The sequence below is a fragment of the Alligator mississippiensis genome, chromosome 15 (genome assembly GCF_030867095.1).
Source record: "Alligator mississippiensis isolate rAllMis1 chromosome 15, rAllMis1, whole genome shotgun sequence".
Taxonomy (NCBI): Eukaryota; Metazoa; Chordata; order Crocodylia; family Alligatoridae; genus Alligator; species Alligator mississippiensis.
The window spans coordinates 2,347,497-2,358,990 of NC_081838.1; the positions used below are offsets into that span (position 1 = coordinate 2,347,497).

The 11,494-nt window shown below is 56.5% G+C and overlaps 1 protein-coding gene across 1 annotated transcript; it reads left to right on the forward strand.

Moving 5' to 3' along the window:
* Positions 1-4,258: 4,258 nt before the first annotated feature.
* Positions 4,259-11,416, forward strand: LOC102576707 (cytochrome P450 2A13-like). The gene is made up of 9 exons (XM_059717776.1): positions 4,259-4,487; positions 4,770-4,932; positions 5,695-5,844; positions 6,112-6,272; positions 6,691-6,867; positions 7,123-7,264; positions 7,859-8,046; positions 8,695-8,836; positions 9,171-11,416. Exons 1-9 carry the CDS (start codon positions 4,308-4,310, stop codon positions 9,350-9,352), a joined length of 1,485 nt encoding a protein of 494 aa, XP_059573759.1. The 5' UTR covers positions 4,259-4,307; the 3' UTR covers positions 9,353-11,416.
* The last annotated feature ends 78 nt before the right edge of the window (positions 11,417-11,494 follow it).

Consider the following 11,494-nt stretch of genomic DNA (forward strand, 5'->3'; position numbering starts at 1 on the left):
CCTGTTTCTGCCTCGTGTATAGACCCTGGCTCCTTGGCTCCATCAAAAGGGGAAGAAACGCTGGCAGGAGGCTGTGGCTGGGCAGATCGAGAAGTGCTCCCTGTGGTTTTGCAAGGCAATGCCATACCCTCTGCTGCGGTCCCACGTGACCCTGAGCCTTGCTGTTATCTATGTCCCAGCATGCTTTGGAAAGAAAACAGCCATTTGCTAAAAAAGTTTTGCAACGTGGGTGCCCTGACTAGGGGTGGTCGGACACGGATATGAATAGCTCTTGACCTGGTTGGATGCCTCTGAAGGACCAAGGCTACCGCAGGTCATGGATCTCCTTGGTGCCCTCGCCCTCTTCCTGGACATCTGCCTGTCCTGACTAATCCTGCCTCTCAACTTGGCGGCAGATGGCCGGGAAGCTGGGCAAGCACCTGGTCATGGTGCCGTGCAGCTACTGGGATGTTAAGAAAGCCCTGCTGGACCAGGGCGAGGAGTTTGGTGGCCACCTTCGACTGGCTCTTCAAGGGCTATGGTCAGTGATCTGCTCCAGCTGGAAGCACAGCCTGGGGTTGAGGGGGAGAGGTTCCCAGTCATTGCATCACAAGAACCGGCTATGCCACTGAGGGCTACAGCCAACTCCTTTGCTTTGCTTGTGGTGCTTCAGCTTACACTGGCAAGCTGGGGTATTCCCATCTGGTGGGGTAGGAAAGAGCTGGTGCTTGGCCCTCCTGGGACGGCGATAGGGACCTGCTTCACCCTTCCCAGCCCTCAGAGCAGGGCCAGCTTTGATTCCCAGGAGCCCCTCCATTTGCCGAACGCCCTGCCTGTGTTCCTCCAGGTGTGATCTTCACCAACGGGGAGCGGGTAAAGCATCCGCTCCGCTTCTCCATCCCCACACTGTGCAACTTCGGTGCGGGCAAGAGAAGCATCGAGGAGCGGATCCTGGATGAAGCCCAGTACCTGTGAGGGGCATGCAGGACCCCAAAGGTAGCAGGGCCCCGGCTGTAGCCAACACGGTTACCCTAGTGGAGTCCAGGGGGTCACAACCACCGAGGGCACGATGGCCTGTTGGCTTCAACTCTGGTTTGCCCCGGTGAAGGAGGGGACTTCTCAGCCCATCTCAGCAGCAGCCCCTGAGGCATGCACTGGGCTTCGACTCTGCCCCAGCCCCCCACAGATGCCTCTTCTTGTCCCATGCCCTAAGCCTGCCCGTCAACACCACCTGCATCCTGAGCTGCATAACCCAGCCCTGACCTTCCCCTCTTCTGGGCTTCAAACCAACTGTCCACACGGCCCCAGCAGCCCCTGCCCAAGCCCAAGCCCTGCCACCCAACTAGACCAGCTGTTGCTGAGTAGGTTGAGGCAGGCCTGAGAGTCCCCTCTTCCTTGGGCCCCAGAGCTCAGTGCCAGGCCCTGAGTTCTCCCTGCTGTGTCCCCCCCCCAGGTAAGCGGTACTGCTTCGGTGAGATGCTGGCTCGCATGGAGCTCTTCCTCTTCGTCACCAGCATCCTGCAGCACTTCCGCTTCGAGTCTCCCATCGACTGCCAGGACCTCGACATCTCCCCGAAGCTGGTGGGCTTTGCCACCCTGACCCGCAGCTACAAGATCTGCCTCATCCTATGCTGGGGGGCCTCGGAGCAGATGGGACTTTGGAGAGAGAGTCGGGGGGATTTCATAAATTTCATAGACATTCGGGCTGGAAGGGACCTTGGAAGATCATCGAGTCCAGCCCCCCGCCCAAAGGGCAGGACGTCAGCTGGGGTCATAGGATCCCAGCAAGATAAGCATCCAGTTTGCTCTTGAAGGTGTTCAATGAAGGCGCTTGAACCACCTCCGGTGGCAGGCTGTTCCAGACCTTGGGGGCTCGGACAGTAAAGAAATTCTTCCTTATGTCCAGCCTGAAACGGTCTTGTAGTAGTTGATGACCGTTCGACCTAGTTGTCATCCCTTGGGGCGCTCTGGTGAACAACCGTTCCCCCAGATACTGGTGGTCACCCGTGATAAACTTGTAGGTGGCCATCAGATCACCCCTGAGCCTGCGCTTTTCCAGGCTGAAGAGCCCCAGGGCTCTCAGCCTCTCATCATAAGGTCTGTTTTCCTGACCTCTGATCATGCGTGTGGCTCTTCTCTGGACTCTCTCAAGCTTCTCCACATCCTTTTTGAATTGTGGAGCCCAAAACTGGACGCAGTACTCCAGCTGCGGCCTCACCAAGGCTGAGTACAAGGGGAGAATGACATCCCGGGATTTGCTTGAGAAACATCTATGGATGCAAGCCAGCATTTTGCTCGCTTTACTAGCCACCGCATCGCATTGAAGGCTCATGTTCATCTTGTGATCAATCTTGACCCCCAAGTCCTTTTCATCCGTAGTGCTAGCCAGTGTAGCACTGCCGAGCCTGTAAGCATCCTGTGGGTTTTTCCTCCCAAGGTGGAGAACCTGGCATTTTTCAGTGTTAAACACCATCAGGTTCTCATCCACCCATTTCCTGAGCCTGTCCAGGTCAGCTTGGATCATCCTCCTGTCCTCACATGTGGACGCTTTACCCCAGAGTTTGGTATCATCAGTGAACTTGGCCAGTCCGCTTCTGACTCCAATGTCCACATCATTAATGAAGGTGTTGAACAATACAGGTCCAAGGACAGAGCCTTGGGGGACTCCATTGGTCACAGGGCACCATGACAATTGACTTCCATCAACCACCACCCTCTGGGTCCGACCACGGAGCCAATTCCCCAGCCAGCAGATCGTGGTGGACCCGAGGCCACAGTTGGCCATTTTTGCCAAGAGGTGTTCTTGGGATACCAGATTGAAGGCTTTTTTGAAGTCAAGATACATGACATCAATCTCTTCTCCCTTGTCCAGGTGATCGGTCACTTGGTTGTAGAAGGAAATGAGATGAAGGGGGAAAACATGGAGGCGCCTTCATCAGTGTGAGCGTGGGACCCTGAGATGTTCTCGCATGAGAGCTCACCCCCTTAACTCTCCCTCTCATCCCGCTTGGTGTGGATGAGGCCCTGGCACAGCTCCACGGTTTCAGCTCCTTTTCCTGCACCTTGCCATCTCCGTGCACCTTTCTGCGTGAATTGTGGCAGATAGGAATGGTGGAATGGGACAACCTTCAGGGCTCAACATTGCTGGGCTTTGGGAGCTGGTGCAAGGGTTATGTTGAAATCCTACCCTTTGTTTTTTAGTCTTGCTGTGACCTCGGGGGTCAGTCATTGAAATCCATGGCCCTAGCTCAGCCATGGGGCTGCCCCAGGTGGGTATCTCTCCAATAAAAGCCTCCCACCCCTTTGCTTCCCACTTCTGCTGCCTTCCTTGCAAGTCTTCCATTTGAAGAAACAGGCCTTGGGGAAGGACAGGTGCATCTCAAGCAGGCAGGGTTGATGTGATGGCCAATAGATGATGGGCTGAGCTCAGCTGTCCATGGAGACTGGAGCTCCTGGGGGCAGCGGCTCTCTCCCTCTGCCATAGAAACCATAGTTTGGCTCAGGGTCTGAGGAGTGGCACAAGGCAGGCCCTAGTCTCTAGCAGGGTAGCCAAGAACAAAATGGACCCAAGCCTGTCAGCCCCTGACAAAGTGGATATAGCACATGCAGGCTGTCTTAGAGTTCACTGGGAGGATTTGGAGACCTGGGTTTCAGGCATCCCGCACAGATCTACCTCTGGTCCCAGGGTGTGTTCCCAGTACCTGGCCAGGGCAGGCAGCTGATACACACTAGTTGGACAAACTGTTCAAAGGGAACTAGAGGCCCAGCTCGTGTGTTTGTGAAGCCACAAGCTGATGGGAGAAGGCTGGGTTCAACTATGGGCTGAATTTATGCCAGGGAAACACAGTGACAGAGTCTGGCTCAGAGGGTGGGAACCATTCCAGCAGCCAGTGCCGCGCACCCTGGCTGCTGTGTTCTCTGCAGGGCAGCCAGCATTTAGCTATGCAGTTCAAGAAGAGGGTTTAGCCCCATCCAGATCGAACTCGGGAAGCTCCAATCCCAGTTCCTCGCTTCTGCCTCATGGGCACAGACCATGGCTCCTCAGCTCCACCATTAAGGGAGGAAACACTGGCAAGGGGCTGCGGATGGGCAGGTCATGAAGTGCTACCTGACAATTTGCAGGAAATGCCACCCCCCCTGCTGTGGTACTATGTGGTGGCCCTAAGTCTTGCTATTCTGTCTGGCCAGCCTGGATTGGAAGGAAAATAGCATGTTTGCACAAACAAATTTTGCAATTGCAGTGCCCATGCCAAGAACCGCCCAACAGGGATATAAGGCAGCTCTCAACCCAGTCGAATGCTGTTCCAAGACAAACGCTACCATCAACTATGGAGCTCCTTGATGCTGTCACCCTCTTCCTCGCCCTCTGCCTGTCCTGCCTCATGCTTCTCTCTATGTGGTGGCAGATGCAGGGACGCAGCAAGATGCCACCAGGACCCATGCCCCTGCCACTTGTCGGCAATCTGCTGCACGTCGGCACCAAGAATGTATTCAAGGCACTCATGAAGGTACAGGGGCTCTTGCTGGGGGCAGGTTCCCCATTCGAATCAGTGGTTCTCCATGAGGCTTTGGGGAGATACTGGGGAGGGGAGGTCGAGCAGTAGATACAAGGAAGAGTTTGTGGAGGGTGTGAAGCAGGAAGGTGCTTGGGAGAGAAGGGCTGTGGAGCATTTGGGGAGGAGTAGGGAGCGGGAGATAGGAGTATTGGTAGGAGGCAGGAGAATTGGGGAGAGGGGGGTTCCAGGGGCCACGTAGGGATGCCAGCTCCTCAGTGTCTCTGTGTCCCACAGCTCAGTAAGAAGTATGGCCCCATCTACACCATCCAGCTGGGCACACGCCGGGTCGTGGTGCTGTGCGGCTACCGGGCTGTTAAGGAAGCCCTTCTGGACCAAGGCGAGGAGTTTGGTGGCCGTGGGAAGCAGGCCACCTTCGACTTCCTCTTCAAGGGCTATGGTCAGTGGTGTCCACAAGAGGGCAGTGGAGGCAGCTGCTTGGACTCCAGCAGGACTGGATCAGCAGGGCTCCGCTGCCCCAGTGCTGATCTGTTCCAGCTGGAAGTTTTGCTGGGGGGTGGGGGTGGGGGGGAAGGGGTTCCTGGCCAGTGCATCGCAGGAACAGGCTGGGCTGCTCAGACCAGCAGCACACGCCTCTGTTTCATTCGTGCAGCTTCAGTTTGCACCATGATTCAGGGTCATTCCAGTCTGCCAGGAAAGCACCAGTGCTCAGCTCTCCTGGGATAGGGTTGGGCACCTGCCTGGCCCTTCCCCATAGGTGGAGGGATAAAATATTGTTTGGGTGGGCTGCACATGCACACACATGCATACAGTGTACAGTAGTCCCGACCCCTACCCCATTCCCTCCCTCACTACGGGGATCTTGATCTGCCCCCACCCCAAGACCTTTCCTATTCACAGAGTAGACTGAGACTTGCCTGCTGTCCTCGGTGGTGATCCACAAGCCAGACGCGATCTTGGCTGCAATCCTGGCTGCATGTCTGAGCCTGTGCACACCCCTCCCTCCTCAGCTGCAACTGCCTGGAGCCTGTGGCTGGGCTGCCCTGCAACCCTATCCACTGCCCCACATTTGGGGGAGTTAAGCCCCATTATCCCCGGACTTCCACTGCCTATGCCCTTCCCATCCCTTAGAGAGAGGTCAGCTTGGATTCCCAGGAGCCCCTCAGTTCACCAAGCAGCTTCTTTCTGTTCCACCCTCCAGGTGTGGCCTTCTCCAATGGGGAGCGGGCGAGGCAGCTGCGTCGCTTCTCCATCACCACCCTGCGAAACTTTGGTGTGGGCAAGAGGTCTATTGAGGAGCGTATCCTGGATGAAGCTCAATACCTGTTAGGGGCACTGCATGACACCAAAGGTGGGTTGTACCAGCTGCCCTGAGCTAACAGGCAGGACGGGCCCCAGCTCAAACCAACATGGTTACCCTGGTGGAGTCAATGTGGTCATTTCCACCAAGGGCAAAAATCCACCTTGGCATGTTGACATCAACTCTGGTTTACCTCAATGACGAGAGGCCTTCTCAGCCCATCTCAGCAATGGACCCTGGGGCAGAACCTGGCCTTTGGCCAACCCACAGCTCTGCCCCAACCTCCCTCAGATATCCTCTTCTTGTCCCATGTCCCAGGCCTGCCCTTCGACCCCACCTACATCTTGAGCCGCTCGGTGTCCAATGTCATCAGCTCTGTTCTTTTTGGGGACCGCTTTGACTACGAGGACAAGGAGTTCCTCTCCCTGCTCTACATGGTGCTTGAGACCTTCCGTTTCACCAGCACATCCTGGGGGCAGGTAAAAGTGCTTAGTGGTCATGGCTGGACAGCAGGGGCCAGGACGTGCCTTCAGCCTCTCCCTTCAGACAGAAGTCAAAGGGAGCTGGGGGGACAGAGAACCTTAAGCATGCAACGAAGTAATTGGCTAGGAACTGCATGACTGATGTGCAGGAGAGTGAGGGACAGAAGGATGGGAATACCGGAAGCTGGTGGATGGATAGGAAGATGGATAGATGGGAAATTAGCAAGATGCATGGAGGGGGAAGAGATATTTAAAAACACAAACATATGCATGCAAAAAAGACCACTTGGGGAGGAATAGATATGGGGAGAGGGAAAAGGACTAAATCATTGGAAAGGATGGATGGACAGATGGATGGACAGCCTGTCCACATGGCCATGAACCAGGCTGAGGGAGTTCTTGGTTCCTCTTGCAGCTCTACGACATGTTTCCAGGCATCATGAACTACCTGCCCGGCCCACAGCACAAATCCTTCAAGCTGCTGGCAGGGCTGGAGAAGTACATGGAAAAGAAGGTGAAGGCCAATGAGGAGACCCTGGACCCCAACTCCCCACGGGATTTCATTGACTGCTTCCTCATCAAGATGCACCAGGTGCTGTGAGACAGGGGATGGGGGGCAAAATGGGGGCAGCTGCAGGTGATTGCATGACTTGTATTGATTGCTTCCATGTGGGGTATAATGCTGTCTTGATTCTGCTCATGCACCATGGGAGGGGTCTTTCAGGCTGAGACCCCCATGGATCCACAGCAAAGGCAGCTGCTTGTTCCAGGTCTGACCTGTGCTCTGACTTCCAGACTCCTCAGCTCTGCATTCACAGGCCCCCTCTCTGCCATCCCTCCCCAACAGGAAAAGCAGAGCCCATCCTCGGAGTTCTTCCTGGAGAACATCGTCATGACAGCACTCAGCGTGTTCTTTGGTGGAACGGAGACGGTCAGCACCACCCTGCGCTACAGCTTCCTAATTCTGCTGAAGTACCCAGAGATCGAAGGTAATGGTGTGGGGAAGGCACAGAGCAGGACGTAGAGCCAGGTAGGTTGAGATGGGCGCGGTGACTTCCACCCATGTGCATTCTCACTGCTTCCGGCTCCAGCTGCCATGAGGAACACAGCAGTGGGATGGGAATCATGTATGTTTTGCACTGATATGATGCTGTAGGTCCACATCAACTCACATAGGTGACTGCTGCCTCCTGAGACTGGGAGGGCACCAGCTGGGCACGACCAGAGAGGGGGTCGCCAGCTACCAGCCAGCAACCGGGGGGGTGGGGGGAGGGTTCAGCTGGCAGAGCCAATTTTGGGGTGTAGGCACTAATGCTGTCTGTGACCCCCTACCAACCAGAGCACTCGCTGTCTGGGGGGGGGCACATACCCCCCTGTACCCTCCTATGTGTCACCTACGTCAACTCACATAAGTTCCATGCTGGGGACAAGAAGCAGCTACATGGACTATAGAGCAGACCCCAGGATGCTCTAACACATGAGACCTTTATCGTCGGGAATGAAGAGCCTACTTCCTCCTGTCCTGCCCCCAACCAATGGTGTTGAGTTCTACATTCTCCAGAGATCAACCAATGTCTCTGCAGAAAAGATCCACCAGGAGATTGACCAGGTGATTGGCCGGAACCGCAGCCCCAGTATCGAGGACCGGAGCTGCATGCCCTACACGGACGCTGTCATCCACGAGTGCCAGAGGTTCTGCAACATCCTCCCCTTGGGGCTGTCCCGCCAGACAACCAAGGACACCCAGTTCTGTGGCTACAACATCCCCCAGGTGTAGCTCATAGGCTCTTGGGGGCTGGCTGGGGCTGGGGTGAGGCCTCCAATGATGGTCTGAATCTCCTGGGCCAGTACCACAGTCATACTGTGCCAGCTGCTGGCAGGGTACCTACCACCTTGGCCAGGTCCATCCCTTTGAGTGACAAATATTTCAGTTTCTATGAATTCTCCTGGGTCAGGAACTCCCAGTCACAGGCCTGGCCCCAGCGGTGCACAGTGCTGTACAAACACAGAGGATGAGGGACGTCTGATTGGTTTGGATAGGGCTGATCCCACCTCAGGCAGGGGGTTGGACTAGACGTGACCCCCCCATCAGTCCCACTTCTCTAGGATTGTGGTGCCAGGCCCAGCCCCAAAGAGCCCGTGCTAAGAGAGTTTGAGCCGAGACTGCAGGGTTGAGTGATGAGTGTGTGCGGTGGGGGCCAGGCCTCCTGGGTCTATTCCCCCGGGGAAGGGGGGAGGAGGCAGGTCTGTTCAGCTAACACCAAACACCAACAGACCTGGCCTTTGCACTGTGCTGTTGCAAGACCCTGGAGCTTTGCCCTGAGCTGCTCTGCAAAGCTGTCCCCTTGGCACACCACGTGAAGACGTGGAAGGGCTCCCAAGCCCCGTGAGGCCTGTCTCATGGCGCTGTCTCCCCCAGGGCACCGAGGTGTTTGCACTGCTGGGCTCGGTGCTGAAGGACCCCGAGCACTTTGAGAGACCCGAAGCCTTCGACCCCGGGCACTTCCTGGATGACAAGGGGCAATTCAAGAAGAACGAGGCCTTTATGCCCTTCTCCATTGGTACGAGCCCCATGGCCATGCTCAGTCCAGATCCAGCGAGGCAATGGTCTGTCTCTCTCTCTCCCTGCCTTCCTCCTCCTCTCTCAGAAGCTCTGGGGGAAAGCAGCAGCTTCTCACCTGCTTCAAGTTGCCACGGCCCCCGTCACCATGTTGATCGTGTGCAAACACATCGGCCCTTCTCTGCCTGGCGTCTGCCCAAGTGTCCACAATGTCCCAAGAGCGTGCAGCTTCCCCTGGCTCTCAACCAGGCCAGCCCTTGCCAGCTGGGTTTGTGCAGGCTTGAGAGCCCCCTACCTGGGTGCCAGGCCCTGAGCTCTCCATCCTCTGCCCACAGGGAAGCGGTTCTGTTTCGGTGAGATGCTGGCTCGCATGGAGCTCTTCCTCTTCGTCACCAGCATCCTGCAGCACTTCCGCTTCGAGTCTCCCATCGACCGCCAGGACCTCGACATCTCCCCGAAGCTGGTGGGCTTTGCCAACCTTCCCCGCGACTACAAGATCTGCCTCATCCCACGCTAGAGGGAGCCTTGGAAAAATGGGACATTGGTGAGGAAAACAAGGCAGGGAAGAAGGTGGTCATATGGAGGAGCCTTACCTGTCCGAGTGTGGGACCCTGGGAATCCGTGACTGTTGCTTGACATACAGAGCAAACCTGGTTGGCAATTTTTTCCACTTAAAGCTCTTGTGCCCTTTTGCTTCCTAGCTCCGCTGCCTTTAACCTGAAGAATACAACCCTGGGGATGGCAGTGTCCAGTGTCACTGGCATCTCTCAGTGGCTCCATGAGTAGCAACCGGGAGAGCGGATTAGGACAGTGGCCCATGGAGGCTGGGAGCTGTGCTGTGGGGCTGTGTGGGGGATGGTGAGGCTTCACCATCTTGGTCTGTGCAGCAACTAGGGGATCTCTGTCCGGCTAGTAGGCCTGCACAAAGAGGCTAGTATTCGCTTCGGATTTGGATTCGGCCGATTTGGGGGACAGTGATTCGATTCGGTGATTCGAATCACTATCCCGATTCGATCTGGCTGAATCTGATTTGGAGGTTTGACAGTAGCCGAATCTCTGAATCAGCCAGGCCAGGCCCATCCCCTGCCGCTCTTCCAGCCTGGCAATGGCTGTCCCAGTTCCCGGCACTCACCAGGTGCTGCTGGGTGTGGGGGGTGATCCCTTCTGTCCCCCCACTGCCCCACGCTGCATGGGGGGCTCTGCACGAGCCCCCTGACCCCCCCCTCGCTCCCCCAGCCCCGCCATGGGTGCCCCACCTGGGCCACCTCCAGCCCTTTAAGAAAAAAACCCCCTGAAAATCCCCCCAGACTCCCCACTCCTGCCAGCAGGGGGAAATCCCCGCTGCCCCCCTGCTGCCCCCCTGCTGCCCTGAGCCACTTGAGGGGCTCTGCATGAGCCTCTGAAGCCCCAAGGCCCCCACAGGAGGGCTGAGTCTCAGGGCTTTTCTTGGGGGGGTTTTCTTAAAGGACTGAATATGGCCCAGGCGGGGCACCTATGGGTGGGCTGGAGGAGCAGAGGGGGTTAGGAGGCTCATGGAAGAGTCTCCCATGCAGCGTGAGGCACTGGGGGGCAAGGGGAATCACCCCCCCACCCGGCAGTACCCAGTGAGCACCAGGGCTTTTCTTTAAAGTACCGAGCTGGGGCAGGGATGGGGCAGCCAAGGTGGGGCTGGGGGAGTGGGCGAAGGTCAGGGGGCCTGAAGGAGTGAGGGGGTCAGGGGCACTTGCAGGGGTGCCCCCATGGTCCCCTCCCCCAGCCCCTGTCCTCTGCCCCGAATACTTACCAGCTTGGAGACGGCTGCAGCTCTCTGCTGCAGCCACCGGAGACTGCCCGATTCATCAAAGCTCTCTGAATCTTTTCCAAAGATTTTCCTTTAAATTTGTCCCCTGATTCGATTTGGATTTGGAGATTCAGCCACCAAATTGGGCCAAATCGAATCACCACCCAAAGCTTCGCACAGCCCTACCTGCTAGCTCAGCCGGGGTCTGTGCAGGTGCTGGAATTAGAAGGAGCAGCTTCAAAACACATAACCTGTTTCTGGTAAAGCACAGAGCCATTGGCAGGAGCCACTTGCAGCTGCCCTGCACAGAGAGCTGCCTTCGGATCTCAGGGGCCTTTCCACCAGCTGTCCAGAGCAATAGGTCATTATCCACTGGCTGGATGAGATGCTAGAGGGATGTTGAAGGCTGAGTTGAAGTGGTTATGAAGCCACCTTAGCTGGAAGCAGGTTTAGATTCAATCATAAGTGAAACCCAAGCCCAGATTTCCTGGAGGAAGTATGGCTGGTGGCTCCTGTGCCCCCAGACTCGTTCAGGCAGGCAAGTGTCCCATGGGGTGGGGGGATGTTCCAGCTCCCAGTGCTGCTCTCTGCTCTGCAACCTGCCAGTGTCTGCCTCGTAGAAACAGCTGCAGGAGGCAGGAGCTGGGCAGACCAAGAATTGCTTTCTGTAGGACTGCAGAGTACAGAAATGGTCTCACTGCTGCAGCCCCTGTGTAACCCTGAGCCTGGATGCTCTCTTTGCCCACATCTGATTTGGAAGCACAACCACTCTTATTTATATAAACCAGTTACACAACTGTTGTTGCATCTCAAGTAAGTCCAAGGAGGTGATCCTCCCCCTCTACGCGACACTGGTCAGGCTGCAGTTGGAGTACTGCG

What these genes read in the sequence shown, in the direction of transcription:
- LOC102576707 (XM_059717776.1), top strand. Translation starts at nt 4,308, where the DNA reads ATGGAGCTCCTTGATGCTGTCACCCTCTTCCTCGCCCTCTGCCTGTCC. An exon ending in TATTCAAGGCACTCATGAAG is followed by an intron (nt 4,488 to 4,769) that starts GTACAGGGGCTC and finishes TGTGTCCCACAG; the next exon opens with CTCAGTAAGAAGTATGGCCC. An exon ending in GTGGCTACAACATCCCCCAG is followed by an intron (nt 8,047 to 8,694) that starts GTGTAGCTCATA and finishes TGTCTCCCCCAG; the next exon opens with GGCACCGAGGTGTTTGCACT.